General features: G+C 48.2%; 1 protein-coding gene and 1 long non-coding RNA gene across 2 annotated transcripts in view; one reads left to right on the top strand and one right to left on the bottom strand.

Moving 5' to 3' along the window:
* The window catches only part of ARHGAP22 (Rho GTPase activating protein 22), a 181,086-nt gene extending 173,437 nt beyond the window's left edge, over nt 1-7,649 (bottom strand). The window contains exon 1 of the mRNA XM_077124665.1: nt 7,269-7,649. Within this exon, the coding sequence (XP_076980780.1) occupies nt 7,269-7,302 (34 nt within the window). The 5' untranslated portion in view covers nt 7,303-7,649. The remainder of the gene's footprint in view (nt 1-7,268) is intronic.
* A 2,882-nt stretch (nt 7,650-10,531) lies between these two features.
* LOC143653549 (uncharacterized) lies at nt 10,532-13,327 on the top strand. Its single transcript, XR_013161359.1, has 3 exons — nt 10,532-10,674; nt 10,775-10,890; nt 13,164-13,327. It is a non-coding gene; the product is annotated as an uncharacterized LOC143653549 (long non-coding RNA).
* The last annotated feature ends 5,571 nt before the right edge of the window (nt 13,328-18,898 follow it).

The raw sequence follows: 18,898 nt of genomic DNA, 5'->3' as shown, positions 1-18,898 counted from the left end.
GTACGTGCCTACATAAAAGTTCATCCAGGGGTGTCAAGACTATTGCATTGTACTACAAGTAAACCATGCCTCAAGAAAATATTAGAAATGAACAATGAAAATCCTAGAATAAATAGTATTCAAGAAATCAGATGGCAATGCCGTCTATTGTTCAAGGATCTCCCAGTTGAGAAGTTTTAGTTACTCCAGCCAGGCCCTGGGACTTGTTCTGGACCCTTTCATTTCTAAGTAACCTTTCGGAAGGGACAGACGGATGAGAGGCAGCCTGCTTCTTTGTTGTGTTAGTTAGATTCAGTTATCAACTTGGCCAGGTGAGCATACCTAGTTTTGTTGCTGCGGATATAAGCCAATGGTACGTGAACCTCATCTGTCGCTAATTACATCTGCAGTCAGCTAGGAGGCGTGTCTGCTGCAATGAATGATGTTTGACTTAATTGGCTGGTGCTTAAATGAGAGATTGCAACGTAGCACAGCCTAAGCAGCTTGGCATTCCTCATCTCAGCACTCGCAGCTCAGCCCAGGCCTTTGGAGATGCAGAAAGAAGTCACCCCGGGGAAAGTTGTTGCAACCCAGGGGCCTGGAGAGAAGACCAGCAGAGACCACCCTGTGCCTTCCACGCAAGAAAGAACCTCAGTGGAAAGTTGCCTTTCCTCTGAAGAACTAACAAAATAAATCCCCTTTTATTAAAAGCCAATCCGTCTCTGGTGTGTTGCATTCCGGCAACTAGCAAACTAGAACATTTGTGACGGGAAGAGGCCCTGGACAGGGCCGGAGGGAGGGGGGTCCAGGCTGGAGCACCTGAGCAGGGAGATGGACCCTCGGTAGGGACCTGGCCCGAAGGGAAAAAGACCACCCGGGGAGTCTCTCAAGGCCCTCGTTCTCCACAGCAGGCAGGGAAGCCCCCGATTTGAATTGTCACCAAGTCAGGTGACCTTTGGGCTATCACTGCTGATCTTTCCAACCACATCTTCAATGGTCCTACAAGCCTTGGGGTAAATCACAGCCGTCTCCTGTCCTCCTTTTACTTCTGTTTCCGCTGCCCAGATGCAGACACTTTTAACCCTGCTAGCTGATTGTTTGGCGTTTACCTCTACATCCCTAAATAATATTCATAATATTGCTTCTTCTTGACTTCACCCCCTTTCAGGTAGTATCTATTGACTTGTCACTATAGAAGATGAGGATTTTCTCCTTTAGCACCATGCATAAGCACCCATTCCATCCTCCCACCTTCCCAGTGTAGTTATATTGTCATTTTAGTCAGATCACTATACAGAATTTGCATTATTAGTATTGTGTAATTGCTAGTTCTGGTTGAACTATGTAGTGTTATATAATAACTACGTAGTGTTATATAATATTTTTCCTTCCTTGCATCACTTTTTGTTTTCTCTGGAGTTAATAATCGCCTTGCTTTTTTCATTTGCTTAGGTTTTAAATATGAATCAATTAATTCAACCTTCAACATTCCACCAGCTGTCTACATTGAATCCCCATGTGTTCATGCCTGTCCAAGTCTCTTCTCTCTCCTTAACCCAATGTGGGAGTTCACGCTATCTAAAGATCACTGCAGGTGGTGCCACATGGCCCCAGGAGCACTAAAGACCTTGGAGTAATAAAGTACAACAATATCTTCAGGAAGATGCCCGCTGCATCTGAACACGAATTCTACCAGTTGCTGGTAGGGTCCCCACTATTCTATTTCTTCAACCATTAAAATGGGGATAATAATATACCATCATAGGGTAGTCATGAGAACTGAATGAGATAAGTACAAGGAAAAATGCCTAGTGTAGGGTGGATTACAATCGATGCTAGTTTAATCACAATTAGCAACAAGGCACTGGAAACGGTTCATCCCACCCACAGAGCTCCTCTCCCCACCCCAGGGTACTGACCCGACTTTGCACATTCAACAAGGCTCCCAAGACACTGGTATTAATGAAGAGCACTGAAGCTGCGGGAGCAAATGCTCATCAGGCTAATGGTTTCCTCTCAAAGGGGCCTCTTTAATACAACATCAATTTCACTCTGAAATAGGCCAGAGACAGAAACTACAAAAGAAAATGTCGAGAGACCAAAAACATAAAAATTAAAGACCTATGTACTTTTGGAAAAAAAAATAAAAATAAAGGGCAAGCAAATTGGGAAAATATTTGCAACACATAAGCCAGTTGAGGGAGAAACTAACTTTCCTAAAGACCTATCCCCATTAGGGCAGAGACAAGGCTTCAGATTCCCAAGGCTAAGGCTTTCCTTACCATTCATTCATTCAACAAATATGAACTGATGGCCCATCAGATGCCTGATACTGGGGGGTAGAATGATGTTCAAAACCAGAAGTGGTCCCTGCTCTCATTGAGCTCATGGTTCAGTGACGATGACAGGTATTTACCAAATAGTCCCACCCAGGAATGTACAAGTACAGACCAAGATAAATACGGTAAAGGAACGGAGAGTATGGAGCTGAGGGCCTGGCTTAGAAGGTGATGAGCGGAACGCCTTCCAGGGCTGGTGACTTGAGCTGAGAACAAGAAGGTGAGTAGAAGTTGAGTGCATTTGTGTGGGTGTGCATGTGCATGGATGTGAGTAGGTGCTCGGCATTCCAAGCAGGGAAGATAGGATGTGCAAAGGCCCTGTAGATGTAGTAAACATCTGAGGAACAAGAAGAAGACCAATGTGGCTGGAGCTTGGAGAGTGAAAGGAGAGTGAAGGTTTTGGGGAGGCTGGACTCTAAGGGTTGTTGGGTCATGGTAACAACTTTGGATTTGAACTCCAAAGAACCCCAGGGAAGCCCTTGAATGATTCCAAGTTTGGTCTAATGGAGGTGTCTGGAGGTGGGTACATTTTGAAAAGACTGCTCTGGCTTTGGAGTGGAAAATGAAGAATGGATGGAAGGTGGGGCAGACTATGAGGATGAACTGGGATTGCCACAGTCCAGGTTACAGATATGGTGGATAGTTCCTTCACACATGAAGGCTTTTGAAATGGGAAGAGCCAAGAGTTCTTTGGGAGGACTAGCAAGAAAGGCTGCTTCCCCTACTTTACTGCATATCAGGGCCAGACTTGAACCAAGGAAGCTTTCTGCTGGGTGATGCCTGTAGGTAAAGAGGAGGCTGCCATCAGCACTGGGGCAATGAACACATCTTTGAACAAACAGGCCTGGGACAGTGGGATTTCACATAGGGTCAAGTATTTGGGAGCTCTATTCTGACTATGGCCTTGGAGAAATGGGGGTGCACCAGACCCAGCCCTTGCCCATGAGAAGCTCCCAGTTTGCCTGCCATGAGACCAGGTGCCCCAGCAGGCTGTGGTTTCACAGAGGAGGGTGCAGAGGGCAGAGCACATGCAGAATTGAGATGGTGGGCTCCACTGCCCCTCCTAACTCGAGGATTACTGGGTGTACACCTTATGCTTTTATCTTCTATGTTGAAAAATCAATGGCATTTTTTACACAGACTTGAGACTCGCTCCACTGTATATGTAAATAATTTCATGGAAGTCTACTGAATGTGTTGTATTTTTCTTCTGGGAAAATTGGCAGGGATGGGTGTGAACTTTCTCTTGCATTCCCACCCTGGGGAAATGCAGAAATGGGGGCTCGGGGATGGAAGCGCTTACCTGGGACATGTCAGAAAAAAATTCCCTACAAGGGACCCTTGAAGCTAGGTGGAAGCTGAGCTGGGCAGGGTCAGTCCACAACTGGTTCTAGAAAGTCTGACCAGGTTTTAAAAAGTCACATCTAGCCACAGTAAGTCTAAATTGGTCAAAGTAGGTATTGGCAAGGTAAAGTTACTTCAAGTATTAATAATGAGCTTGAGCTGGTTTGGACTTATACGTGCTCATTGGAACCACTTGGAATCACTTTCTTGAATCAGGCCCATCCAGTCTGAACTGTGTGATGCAATTAAAACCAACCACATGGGGTTGAACTCACTGAGTTACTTTGAGTCATTCTCAGCTGGCTTGGGTGCCTGTCTCCTTTTTGGGGTTATCGGACTATGGGTATGTGTGTGTGTCTGCATTTGTCTGTATATGTGTGTGCACGTGTGTACATATGCACATGTGTTTGTGCATATCTGTGTACGTTTTTATGCATGCACGCATATGGGTGTTTATGTGTGTGCATGCATGCACATGTGCAGATGTGTATACGCATGTGTTTGTGTATGTATGCATGTTTGCATGTGCATCTCTGTGTTTATCTGTGTATGTGTGCATGTGTGTACATGCACGTGTGTAAATGTGATGATAAATTGCCCCATCAGCCTCTAACTTCCAGAAGCTCAGCTTAGGTAGTACCTGCCAGTTGACCTGGTGTAGTTTGTTCTAAAGGCAGCTGAAAGAAGGGTTTTCTCTGGGCACTTCAGGGTCCTGTCATCCCCTTCCCTTGTGAAGGAGGCACTAGGCTGGCTTTCAGGTGGTGGCCTCCGCCCTCCTCTCTCAGGGCTGGCCTGGAGAGAGACGTGCCAGGGAGCAAACAGCCACAGCAAACAGCCACTGTGGCCCCAGGAAATTGAGCCTGGGAACCTGGGTACCTGCATCCCAGACCAGGCAGCCTCTCAGTCGGACCCCAGAGGCTTCTGAGCAGGGTGACTCAGTCTGATTTTATGAGCCATCCCATAAAATGGCCCCAGTCCTTTCCATACAACTAGTGTACCCACCTCATGGTCTGGTCTGGAAATATATTTCAACTATACATCTATTCTGGAATAGTCTGGGAAAGACAGTACCTTCACATCAGGGGCTGCGATTTCCATAGCTATGATTTGCTATATTTATAATACACTCCCTGCTCAATTCCTGAAAAGTTTCAGAGGGGATGCATTTTGATGAAAGTTCTTTCTAACAGAGCCTGATTTCTTTGAGGCATAATGTAAACACACACACACATATACATATTTTAACCTGTATTTTTCCAGAAATGTCCTCAGGGAGAGGGACTCCTTAATAAACTGCAAGCTGACCTGTGGGATGGGTTGGTCTGTTCCCCAGCCCCCGCCCCCGCTCCCACTTTCTGCTCCCATCCCAGGCTCGTGAGGCCCCGTGTCCCTCTCCTTATGGACTTGCACATGCAGTCCCCCCTGCCTGGAACAAGGGCTCCCCCCCCCCCGCCCCCCGCTCCCCTCTGCCTGGTTAGTTCTGTCATTCTTCAGCTCACAGCTCAAGCACCACTCACTTCCTCTGGAAGCTTCCTGACCTCCAGGGAAAGAAGGCAGCTTCATGGTTTATGCTCAATATACTTTTGTGGGCACGTGATGATTTTATGAACGCCTGAGCATTACAGCACTGCAAACTTATTCCTTTAGCACAGTTAACCAGGTATCACTTAGCTCAGGGTTTCTCAGCCTTGGCATTACTGACATTTGAGCCCCCAGCACGGTGTGGGGTCTGCCCTGAGAACTGTAGGATGTTGAGAAGCTTCACTCAACATCTGGGTACCAGTAGCACCTCTCAGGTGGAACAATCAACAATGTCTCCAAACATTGCCAAATGTCCCAGGGAGGGCAAACTCGACCCTGGTCCAGAACCACTGAGTCAGAACAAACGTTCATAAACAGTTTGGGATTTTCAGAGCAGGCTGCCTGAGAGCCCTTTTGCTCAAAGCACCAGTCTCTTTCTTGACAGCACTGTCCAACAGAAATATAATGTGAGCCACATATGTCATTTTAAATGTCCTAATAGCCTTGTTTAAAAAAGTTGGAGGGAAAAACCAGATGAAATTAATTTTAATAAGATGCTTTATTTAGCTCAATATATCCCAAAAATTCTCATTTCAGCATATAATCAGCATAAACTAATTAGCCATGAGTTATTCCACATTCTACTTTTGGACTAAAATGCTCAAAATCTGGAGCTGATTAGCCACATTTCAAGAGTTTGGTAGCCACATGTGGCTGACGTGTTGGACGGCACAGCTCCAGAAATGTGGGAGAGAGGTTAGAACCCCACACCCACCCTGAGCCCAGACTGCTTTAGTAGGGCCACCGTTCCACTTGCCAGCAGTGCCACCAGCCAGGGTCTCCACCGTGATGGCAGATTTGGAGACGCTAAGCCCCCCTCTGCCAAAGGCGGGGAAGACCTATGCAGGCTGACAAGGGTCCCCCTGGGGGACCAGACCACTCCCCACCTTTCAGCAGAGGCATGGGTGGCCCACATGCCATGGCCCCGCCCGAGGCACCCCTCAGAAAGGTCCTCGGGAAGCTGACCACACTCTGGAGGGCTGGTTCCTTCTCTCTAAGCTCAGGAAAAGTCATCCAAGTGGATGTGGTGTGCTAATGAGATGGATTGTTCCTTGCAAGTTCACAGCACCCGGCGAGATACACACTCATTTCCCAAGCTCCCCCGGCAGACCACCCACCTCCAAACATCCCGTCCTCACTGCTTACAAGGAAACGCTCAGCCCTCCCCAAATACTGGCTACCTGAAAATGCACATCGAAAGGCAGATGCTCTCGTTCGGAATGACACTTGTCCTGGCCAAGAAGATGCTTTCCAGAGAGATGCTGTCCCTTGCCCCATCCAGTGGCCACGTCTCCAGGATGCTCCAGTGGAACACAAGCCACGCTGGGGCACACACCCAGCTCTGCAGGGCAATCCCTGCAAGGCTCTCCTGACTCCCTGCTCTTACTTGTCCCCACATCTGCTTCCCCCTCTCTCCTTCCTGTCTCCAGAGCTCCGCAGCCTCTTGGGAGTGCTCCCCGGGGCGGGAGCGCCTGCCTGCCTCCTGCCCGTCTGAGGAAGTGCTTCCTGCAGCCGTGGCAGGTCCTGCAGGCTCTGCCGAGCAGCCTCTGGGCCACTGCAATGAGGGCGTTCACTGGGACAGAACTGTCTCAAGAAGCCAGGACATTGCCTCGCTGGGGAGGGCCTCGCGTGCCTGGCTGCTGGAGCAAATCCCAATCATTTCCTCCTTTTTGCTACAGAAACAAAATATTCCCAAAGTTGTCACCAGGTCATTTTGCGCAACCGAGGGATTCTGCAAAACATCCACTGTGAGGTGAGTATGCACGCCCAGCCTGAAGATAGCCAAGGAGCTGTTACAATCTCAGGTCTGACCCCCACAGACCCTGGGGTGCCTCTGCTCCCAGGTGCCTCTGGAGGAAGGCTGCAGCAGTCACAAGGGTGCCCACCACTCAGCAGCGACAGCCCCAGAACCCCCACCCCCCACCCCGCCCCATATGACACCTGCCTTAGGCTCACCAAGCGTCTGCCCTCTTGGCCAAAAGTCACAAGCGCTGCCTGAAGAAACCCCCAGAAAGTTGGACTTACCCCTCCTGGCTTGCCTAATCTTTGGGCTCAGCATTCTCCCGCATCTGCCGGGCCAGAGTCGCTGGGCCGCTCATGCTGCCATCCACTTCCCTTTTCTCTTCCTCTCGCCCAGTCGCCCCTCATGCCCCGCTGGGGCCCTCGTGGCCGCTGGCGTCACCGGCCAGGCTGCCTCGGCTCCCTCTCCTGGCTCCAGAAGGGTGGCTCGCCTTGGACTGAATAAACCTCGATGCATTATTTATCCATCCCCGAATTAATTCCCATCCAAGCGAACCATTAAGTGCCTCAGTGATCAGCGCTGATAAATCACCGGGCGAGGGCGGGGCTGGCCTGGCTCTCCCTGCGCCGCCCGGGACGCACGTGGTGCTGTCCATTCCGGGAGCCGAGCTGCCCTGGGCTGTCAGCGAGGGGCCGGGGCGGGGGCGGGGGGGAGGGAGGCGGGGAGGGGGGGTGGAGGGGCGGGGCGGGGCGGGGCGGGGCCGCGGAGCCCGCGGAGCTTGCAGTCGCGGGCCGCGCGCATTGCACAGCCTGCCTGCGGGTTCGCCCCGCCGGGTGCGCGCTGCTCCTGGGGCACTCGGGCTGCGTTTCGCCCCGGCCCGGAGAGGTCGGGCTGGGAGACGATCCCTCCAGGCGAAGGAGCCCTCCGCGGGCTCAGGATGAGGAGGGCAGCTCTGCCTGCGCTTTCCTGCGGGGTGATCCTGGAGGCCCTGTGTGAAGCTCAGGGCTCTTAAGTGTTGAAAGATAGGTGTCTCTTAAAGGAAACTGCAGCCAGGTCAGAGTTCAGCTCCTCCAGGGACACGACCCCGCAGGCGGCCGCCTGTTAGGGATGTCAGTTGTTTATGCCGCCTTTAATTAGGTGACTGGAATAAGAATGCACGTGAAGCACTCAGTTCCCGGCCTGGCAGGTAGTAGGATCTCAGAAAAATGTCCACTTTATATTGAAACTCTGCCCTTTGCCATATTTGCATTTAATATTAGCATAATTCCAAAGGGTGTGTATTGGGGCTTTTAGGGCTCAGCCTCAAGGGCATAAAAGTTGCCCAAGAAATGCAACACAGTAATAGCTCTAATTTATTAGGGACCTACTAGGTGTCAAGCCCTGAGGAAGATACTTCATACTCAATATCTAACTTAATTCTCAGACTCACCGAGGTAGGTGCTAGTATCATAAGGTGTAGACTCTGGGTGTTGTGCTTCCGTGCCTTTGCACATGCAGTTCCTTCTCTCTGGAATGCTCTTCCCCACACTCTTTCAGCAACACCAGCCTAATCACGGTTTAAGCATTTCCCTCGTGAGCCTATCCTGATTCCACCAGCAGCAGGGGCTCCTAAGTGCTCTCCCTGGGCTCTCATCAATGTCCCTTAGACTGCCTGATGTCCCCCCTGTCCCTAGGGGGACTCAGGCCAGGATCCCTGGGATTAAATATCACTTTGGTGGGCATGAAGAAACACCACTGAATGACAGAATTGACCTCCTTTAGGGCCAGGGAGAGGCCTGGTCAGGCTGGGACAGAGGCCACCCAGGAGGAGGGAGGAGGACCCAGAGCTGGAAAATCTGCTCAGACACCAGGACCACAGGGTGCAGCCTGGGGCCTTGAAAGCGCTTTGAGCAATCCAGAAGCCACCTGTGAGTAATGCAGCCTGGCCTGCTTCCTCCCAGCCCTGAGAACGCTGGAGGAACTACTCCGGTCCGCTCACAGTTGTTTTGGTTCAAAGCTCACTCCCAGGTGCTTTTACTGCGCAGCTGTTTCCCCCAGTGAAATTAAGTCATTGTGCTCCCCGCCTAATTTTCCCTGGATTCCAGCTGGAATGGGAGGAAGCCAGAGAGGCTCTGGGCCCCAACCCAGGAGGCCAAACTGGGACGAGGTTGGGTGCTAATCCCTGATTCTGTACCTGGGAAGTGGTTGGAAGGGGCGGGCAAAGTAGCACTTCCCCTTCCCCTGCCCTCAGGCCATGTTCCCAACATGTCTTTGGATGTAAGATCCCTAGATTTACTACCCATGATCTTCAGGGCCCTGGGAAACCCCCCGGGGCCTTTCTAGGGTTGCTGAGGACGGGTGGGCTGGGGACAAGATAGTGTGAGAATATCTGTTATATGGGTTGGCCTCCTGCACATGCTTTTGTTTGCAGAAAGAGCCCCCAGTGCCTTACTAACAGGCAAGGAATTGAAACCGAGGAGCGGAAATACAAGTCTGAGTTAGCTGTAGAGCCCCGAGTGAGGAGCTCTTTTTTCACATCATGTCAGGGCCCAGCAGTGGTTCCACATTTTTCACTGGTAGCTCTGGGCTGGGCACCTCTGGGTTCTGCAGGGCACATGGGATCGATCGAGAGAGCAGGCACCTTCAGATGCTGTCTGTTGAGATGCAAGCCCGCTCTGGAATGGGCTCTCACAAACATCAGTGGGCCCAGAGCCAGAATGCCTTTAAAACAATGGTTCTTGACCTTGGCTGCACACTGGGAAAGTCTTGTGTCCAACCCCTAAGTCTCTGATATAACTAGGCTGGGGTGTATGCGGGTCCGCAGGGCTTGTCAAAGAGCCTCAGGTGATGCAATCTGCAGCCAGGGCTGAAAAGCACTGCTTCAGAAGATAATTGCCCATGTCCAGGATAGGCAGTGTTTGCCACGTGCCACCAGAGGGAGGTTTCTATCTTGGGGAGGGGTGCATTGGCCAGTCAGTCTCCCAAGTAAGAGAGTACCCCACGCCCCGATGGAAGGCAGCCCGTCCAACACAGAACCACAGTTACTGTTGTCTAGTTGTGCACTGCACAAGTGTCCAGCAGAAGGGGCAATGAAGGCAGGGCTTGGGCTCAGCTAGCAAAGCCCGTGCTTTAACAGAGATGCATTCACTGCTGGGAGGGTGAGGGTGAGGCATTTTCTCATCTGTACAAAGGTGCCATCTAAAACAGCAGAGACCTACTTCCCTGTTCTGGAAGCTAAAAGGAAGACCAGAGGAAGCTCTTGCAGAGGCAGAGGGGAAAACAGTGACTACACTGAGATGCCTGCCCTGAGGCCATCAGCACCTGCACCCCCCCATCCCCACTCCAGCTGCCTCCTAGCATGTCTCTGGTCCCACAGATGGGAGCTAGTGCCCCAGCTTCCCAGCACGCCTCTCAAGGTCTCCCAGGGCAGCCCTACCTTCTGTCCACCCCAGCGGTGTGCTAGATCAGCTGGCTTGTGCCAACGCTGGGGGTGTATTTAAACTAAGGAAAGGAGCAAATGCTATAAAGCAGAGCTCTAACATGGGTCTCCTCCCTGAGGGCCAGCTGCCACGCATTCCCCAGCATATCTGAGCTGCATCACCATGTCCAACCTGCTCCAAGCAGCGAACACCAGCACTCCGCCCAAATCTGCTCTCCTCTTCCTCCTGGGCACACACAGATACTCGACATTTCCGGGACCCCTGCACTCAGGTATGGCCCCATCCTGGGTGTGAATATGAGCAGATGTGGCCTGGTCATCTCCAGACCTGGCCACAAAACTTTGTCACCCCACTGCCCGACACTTCTCTAGGCTCGTTATCCTTTTCTGGCTTGGGAGTCCCACGTGGAGGACAGTAGTCATCGGCAGCCTGGATCCCTGAGTGCTTGCGTGGACTCAGCCCCATAACATCTCAGATGGCCGTGAGGGTAAGAAATAAACTTCTACTACCTTGAACCATTGCATATCTGATCCTCTTTGCTAGTTCCTAGAGCCAACCTTCCTGTCGAATACACACTCCCCCTGCTCTTATTTCTACCAGATTTTTACGCATTCCTGTTCCACCGTCATTTCCTGACTTACTTCCCCACTGTCAGAGCTTGGTACCTTTCATAGCAACTTCGCTGCCCCTAAGCTCGGGGCCTCAGGGGACCTCTAAAGGCCTGCTGTCCGCCCCTCCTGCCCCCTCACCCATCATTTCAATATCAACTGTAAACCAAACTTACACGTACACTGAATTTTACATCATGTTTTTCCAAGATTTTTAAAATTGCAAAACTGTGATGGATTTATTGAAGGTCAACTTTTCTCCCCTCTTGGCGACCCTACCTCGCTGGTCCTCTTGGGGTTGTATTTGGTCTCACTGTGGAACAGGTGGGTACTGCAGATTGCCCAGCCCCACCCTCCCTGGCTCCATCCTCCTGCCTTCACTCTAAAGTCTCCACCCTGTGTCCTAAAGCCTCTGTCAGATGCTCAGCCTGGGTTGTATTTATTTATTTATTTTTTGATTTTTAACTTTTTCTATTGTATAGTGTAGCATATATACAAAGCAAGGAAATAAAAAAGCAATAGTTTTCAAAGCACTCTTCAAAAAGTAGTTACAGGACAGATCCCAGAGTTTCTCATGGGCTACCATACCATCCTCTCAGATTTTTCCTTCTTGCTGCTCCAGAATATAGGAGGCTAGAAGGTTAAAGCATTTTTTTTATCATCACAATCACCATTTTTTCCTTCTTTTTTTCTGTGAAAAATAACATATATACAAAAAAGCTATAAATTTCCAAGCACGGCACCACAGTTAGTTGTAGAACATATTTCAGAGTTTGACATGGGTTACAATTCTGCAATTTTAGGTTTTTACTTCCAGCTGCTCTAAAATACTGGAGACTAAAAGAGATATCAATTTAATGATTCAGTATTCATATTCATTGGTTGAATCCTATCTTCTCTGTATAACTCCACCATCATTTTTGATCTTTGCATCCCTCTCTTTAGGGGTGTTTGGGCTATGGCAATTCTAAACTTTTCATATTGGAAGGGTCTGTCACTAACATAGGGTAGGGAGATGGAACTATCTGATGTTCTGGAGAGGCTGGACTAGGTTTCAGGACTTATCTGGATCAGGGACCCATCTGGAGGTTCTAGGTTTCTGGAAAGTTACTCTAGTGCTTGGAACCCTTGTGGAATCTTATATGTTGCCCTAGGTGTTCTTTAGGATTGGCTGGAATGGTCCTGGTTGGGGGTTGGCAGGTTATGATGGGCAGCAAGGTCTAAGTGAAGCTTGTGTAAGAGTATCCTGCAGAGTAGCCTCTCGACTCTATTTGAAATCTCTCTGTCACTGGTAACTTTATTAATTATACTTCTTTTCCCCATTGGTCAGGATGGAATTGTTTTTCCCACAGTGCCAGGTCTGGATTCATCCCTGGGAGTCCTCCCTCATGTCACCAGGGAGACTTTCACCCCTGGATGTCATGTCCCATATAGGGGGGAGGCTGATGATTTCACTTGCAGAGTTGGGCTTAGAGAGAGTGAGGCCACATCTGAGCAACAAAAGAGGTCCTCCAGAAGTAACTTCAGTCTTGATTTTAACTGCAGTTTTGTCCAATTGCTGCTGTCCATGGAACACCTCTCATATGTCACCCAGGTCCCCGAAGGGGGTCTAAAGGGATGGGGACCTAAAGCCCTGAGCTCCCACTTTTCTGGGATCCTGGGCAGAGAGACCAGAAGGAAAAAGATGCAGAATCTTGGCTTGATCATAGCCCCTTCCTCCCCTCACCACACACATCAGGCCTAAGCAAGACAGTTCAGGACAAAGCATGGAGGCCTTGCTTGGGAAGTCCTTTAGCTGTGACCTGTAGCTTGGGGCATTTTCCCTCGAGTCCTGAGGATGGTCTGGGTGGAGAGGTGGTTTAGGGGCAGCGAGCTGGATCAGGCACCAGAATCTTTGCTCTGACCTCCACTGTGGCACTTGTCACACCTCACCTTTAAGACTGCAGCAGTCAAGCATCACATCTGATGTCTAGGGGACTTGCTATGTTTATGTTGAATGGATGGATGAGGGATGTATCAGCTGGGTCCTCTGGTGGCACGTGCCAAGGTGAGAGTTTTAGTAGGAATTTACACCTGTTCAGGAAAGGGTAGGAAGTGGGAGTGAGTAGGTAGCCTTTGGAGCAGCTTGCAAACCTGATCATGTCTCTGCCAGCCCAACTGGGAGCTGTGAAGCTGACTTCCCATCACAGAACTTCCCATCACAGGCCTGCTCCTTCCAGCTGCTGGCTGGGAGCCTCCTGGAGAAAAGCATGAAGTCAGCTGGAGAACTGGGGCGGACCAGAAAAGGGCTTCCAGCTGGAGACTGTCAGCTGACCCCATTGCTTATAAGTGAGCCTCGGGCTTGCCTGCGATGCCAGAGGACCCGGATTCGATTCCCGGTGCCTGCCCATGTATTAAAAAATAATAATAATAAATAAAAATAAGTGAGCCTCGGAACCCTTCTTGAAGGGGTTCTGAGCACTTCAGCCCTGAGTCTCCCACAAGTGGGTTCTATGGAGCTCACGGGCCTCATTTTTAAGACTCTGGAATCACCGTGCCACGTCTAAGAATCTTTGCTCCATTTGACAACTGTTTGGGCCCCTGTTTCATTGAATGGCTTTGAGATAAAGAATTGATTCAGCTGCACAGTCTCGCTGCAGGCTTCTCAGAAAAGGTCGCTTCTCTTAGAGAGGGTGGGAAAGTGGTAGTGGGATAGGCACTGCCTGTGAAGGTGGGTCTGACACCCTGGGCTAAGGCCAAGATCCCTGCTGAGTTTTGGCTTCTGGCCATCAGAGGCTGGGAGAAAAGAGGGAGCTGTGACTACACTGGTGGAGTGCCCATGTTTCTGAGTCCTGGGAACACACCACTTTGAGGTTCCAAGAAACTGCCAGCCCTCCCCTTGGAGCTAGGTGTGTGGGACACGGCATCAGCCTGCCACACGTGTGGTTATGCCATTCCACCAAAGAAGCGGTTCTGAAATATCTCCCCACCCCTGAATTGAGGTAAAGTGTCAAACTTCAGAAAATGTTAAATGTTAGTTTTGCAACAGTATTAAAAAATGAGTCTTTTCCCTCGTGAAAACACCTGCTTGCTCTGGAACGGCCGGGGCTGGAACAGATGGAAAGAATGGAAATTTCCCAGGCATGTTGTCTCTTCACTCACAGCTCTTCCTGTGGTCAAAACTTTACCCCCTGTTCCACCAGACCCCCTCCTGGCTCCTCTATATGTGCCTGAGCCAGGCCTCTGCCTGCTCCCCTCTTTACTTCCCTGCCCTCTTGCATCTTTAATTTCACAAACCACTCCCTCCCCTCCACCCTGGTTTTTTTCTTCAAGTTGACAAATTTACTTGAGTTTCTCCTGATCTCAGAATTTTCCCTTCCCCCCACTCCCAGATTACAGTGGGGCAGAGCATGCATCTGGCCTTATAATACCTAACCCCTTCCCTTTTGGAGGAACTGCCCACTGCGTGTACTTGGGTGGGACACCCTAATCAGCCCATTGGATGCCCCTGCCTGAGTGTGGGCTCTCATCCCGAGTGTGCCAGGCAAAGCCTGAGAGGTGGTGCCCTGGCTTCACTGTCCCACTGTGGCCTGGAGGGTCCTGCACAGCTGTCCTGACCAGACTCTTCCTGAAGGAAGGTGGTCCTTGAGCGTCTTGATTTTTGACCCTCTGGAGCCACCATAACTCTAGTCCATTTTCCAAGCCTGGTGCCCAGCTTCCAAAGAATTCTCTGACTCTCCAATAAATTCCATTTTGGGTGGCTGCAGTGGTTTGGGGCTCTATTGTACTCCAGAAAGACATGTTCTTAACTCAATCCATTCCTGTGGAAGTGAACCCATTGTAAGTAGAACTTTTTGATGGGGTGACTGCAGTTAAGGGGGGTCTAACCCAATCAGGATGGGTCTTCATGCTGTTCCCAGAGTCCTCTGTGTGAGAATGAAATTCAGACAGAGAGAACCCCAGAGGGAGCAGCCAGAAGCTGAACATCAACAGAATGAGGAAGAAAAGAGAAAGACCAGGAGACTCTGCCAAGTGCACTGGTATGTGGCAAGCAAAGGACCAAGGATCACCAGCAGCCAGCTTCAGAACACCACGGGTTTTCAGGGAGAAAGTGTCACCTTGATGATGCCTTGATCTGGGCTCTCTTAGCCTCAAAACTATGAGCAAATAAATTCTCACTGGGTTAAGTCAAACCATGGCATGGTATCTACTTTAGCAGCCCAGGAAATTAAAACAAAGGCTTTTGATGGCTTGGGTTGTCTTTCTGTGACTTGTAACTCCAGAACTCTAACATATATGCTCATCTCATAACTCTGACCCATTCCTCTTCTCCTCTCTCACATTCTTCTCCTCTCTCGCTTCCTTACCCTAAATTGGCACAAATGACTCAGTTTCCCATTTGCTTGTCTTCTCTCTGATGGCATTTTCTTATTCTCCAAATTATGCCACCAAGCTACTCATTGCATATCTCAGACTAGAAACTGCAGGTTTCTATGGCTCTGGCCTTCCACAGCTTCTTGTCCTATTGACAGGGAGAGACTCTTGTGGTCTTGACCTAGAGTAATCTCAGCTCACCCAGGAGGTGCTGCCAGATGAGGTCCTCCTACCTCATGAGTGCTTCTTTCCTCAAACCTTTATTTCACCCTCATCTGTTTTAAAATCCAGCTCCCACCCTGGTGTATGTCTCTGGACTTTGTGAGTACACACTACATGCACATCACCTTGCTTTACCCTGCATTTGGTGACTTTATCCTTCTTTTAGAGCTTCCGGGCCCCTCACAGTTGGACGTCTCAATGCATTAGTTTATACTCAATGCCTCATATGGGTTCTGACCACAACCCCCTGCCCTAACCATGTTAGTGAAACTCTCCTCTTGAAGGTCACCAAACAGCACCTCATTGCCAAATTCTATTATCCTTTCCTAGCACTCATCTATCTCGGTCAACAAAGTAGACAACCATGGAGTTTATATTCTAGTAGGAAAATAGCACATACTACGAACCCCAGTTCTGAGCTCGTTAAACAAAGTATATCTCCATAGCCTGTACCTATTCACTGCATTAATTGCTTTTCTTATTTTCTGGAGCCAAAGTGGTGGCAACTTAAGCCAAATCCCAGCATTCACTCTTGCTAACAAGAATTCTTGCTAATTAATTAACACCATTCTTGCTAATTAAACCCAGACCACACTTCATGGTCTCATGGCCTTATGGTCTAGTTTTGCCCACTGAGAGAGATACAAGTGGAGATGTGGAGAAGAGAGCTGGATATAAGACTATGCTGATGGAAAGTCTTCAGCTGGAGATATCATTTCAATCGACCATTAAGTGTAATGTAAGGGAAAAAACAGAGACCAGGGACAAAGCCCATATTCTCTAGAGTGTAGGGATCATCAGGAGGAGAAAGTGGATTTTCCCAGGATAGCTAACAAAACGTAGTCAGAGAGGGTGCATGGGTAGTTCAGTGGTTAGAATGCCCACCTTTCGTGTGGGAGACCCAGGTTTGATTCCTGGACCGTGCACCACCCCTCCCTAAAAAAAGTAGTCAGAGAGGTGGGAGAAAACCCAGGGATGTGTAGTATCACAGAAGCCAGGACGGATTAGTGTTTTCAGAAGTTGGTTCACTCTACTGAATTCTGATGAGCAGTTTGGAAAGTTGAGAAGAGGACACTAGTCATTGTACTTGGCAAGCAAGAACTGTTTGTGACTTGAACAAGAGTAAATTCGTTATAGGAGTGAAATAGAATGCCGAATTGGAACAGATTAAAAATTGCTGGTAACTTCCTATCCTAGGATAATTATGGGCTTTATATCTCCCAAACTCCTCATGGAAAAAAAAAACAAAAACAAAAACACAAGCTAAAACTGCCGAGAAATATAAAGAAAATCCCCAACTTTAAAAATAAATAACTGAGAAATTATGTCAATGGAAATGGTGGAGTAAAGAACACCAGAAGTCCATCCCTTCATAAAAATAATGGAAAAAGTTGCAAAAACTATCTGAATCAATGCTTTTGGAATTCTGGAAACTCTCCAAAAGCCTGCAGCAACCAAGGGAATGCTTAGTGAAGAAACCCTGATTGAAATTAGTAAGAACAGCAAGCCTTGTGCTGTTTTCACTTACCCTGCTCCCATGCTCGGCTCCACAGCTTAGGGGTAGCCTTGAAATCAATAGCCCACATTCCCAGTATCAGAACCAGTACAGGAGGGAGCAGAACGGACCTCATTCACAAAGAACTAAAATTATTTTGACTTGTTGATGGCTCCTTGGAAGACTGACTTAAAGGTTTGCCTTTATCTCACTTGGCACTCTCCTACTGCAAAAGCAGCTACCAAGGGGGGTGCTTGTTGAACACATTTACAGGAAAATGTTTTAGTGACTGCTGCTTGAAGAAATGGATAACAGTTGGGGCACACAATAGACCAACCAAAAGGCTTGGGAAGAAAGGAAATGCTTTGGAAAATAAGAGTGTCAAAAAACTTATATTCCTAGAAATATATATCAGAGTGTGCATGCCCACGGATGTGCATATGTTCAGGAAAGACATGAGAAGGTCCTAAGCACTTATCTATAACTGACTTTCAGACTCTGAGCAAGCAGGAAGTGAAGGCTAAGGCAGAGCTGTAAACTACCTGGCTGAATATTGAAGGCATGCCTTCAATACACACACGCACGCACACACACACACACACACACACACACACACACACACACACACACACACACACACACACAGCCCATAGGCAAAGACTGGGGGATTTTTGTTGTTATTGTTCTTCCAGGTATTTAAGGAAATCTCTGTCCAATCATTAAATTATCATTAAGCTAATGGGGCAGAGAGTCCAGTGGCAACATAAGACAAAGACTATAGACTTCTCAAAATTAGTCATAAAAGTCACTAAACAAACAACTACTACAACAAGCAGCAACAACAGACCCTGGGGAGGGGAGAAATCTGTTCCAGAGCTCTCACATTATAATATTCAAAGAATCCAGTTTTCAATAACAAATTATAAGGCATGTAAAGAAACAAGAAATTATGACCCATACACATAAATAAGAGCAATATATTCCTGAGGAAACCCAGGCACTGGACTTAGTAGACAAAGACTTTAAATAAGCTATTTTAAAAATGTTTATTTAAAGAGCTAAATGGAACCATAGACTAAAAAAAAAAAAAAGAAAGAAAGAAAGAAAGAAAGAAACAGAAACCAGGAAAACTATGTCTCACCAAATAGAGAACCCAATAAATAGAAATTATAAAAATAGAAATTCTGGAGTGAAAAGCACAATAATTTAAATGAAAAAATTACTAAAGGGGTACAACTGAAGATTTTAGCTGGCAGAAGAATCAGTGAACTTGAAGTAGGGTCAATTGAGATGATCCAGTCTGAGCAACAGAAAGAAGAAAAGAAATAAACAGAGCCAAAGAGACCCTTAAGCATGCAAACATATGCGATATGGGTTTCTTGAGAGGAGTGAGGGAAAGGGGCAGAAAGAATATTTGAAGAAATGTCCTGAAATTTCCAAAAATTGATAAAGGGCGTGAATCTGGACAACTAAGAAGCTCAATAAACTTGCCCCAGTAGGATAAACTCAAAAGATATCCACACAAAGGTACATTATAATCAAACTGTTGAAATAAACAGAGAATCATGAAAACATGAAGAGATAAGCAACTTGTCAAGTACAAGGGATTCACAGTAAAATTAATAACTAAAATTTTTCATCAGAAACCAAGGAGGCCATAAATTAGTGGGATGACATATTTGATGTGCTGAAAGAAAAAAAATGGCAACCAAGTTTCTGTATCTGGGAAAAGCATGCTTCAAAAATGAAAGAGAAAAAAATGAAAGAGAAATGAAGATATTCCCAGATAAACAAAAACAGAAAATGTTCATCACTAG

This window comes from Tamandua tetradactyla, chromosome 13 (assembly GCF_023851605.1).
Source record: "Tamandua tetradactyla isolate mTamTet1 chromosome 13, mTamTet1.pri, whole genome shotgun sequence".
Lineage (NCBI taxonomy): Eukaryota > Metazoa > Chordata > Mammalia > Pilosa > Myrmecophagidae > Tamandua > Tamandua tetradactyla.
This window is presented reverse-complemented; position numbering and strand designations above follow the sequence as displayed.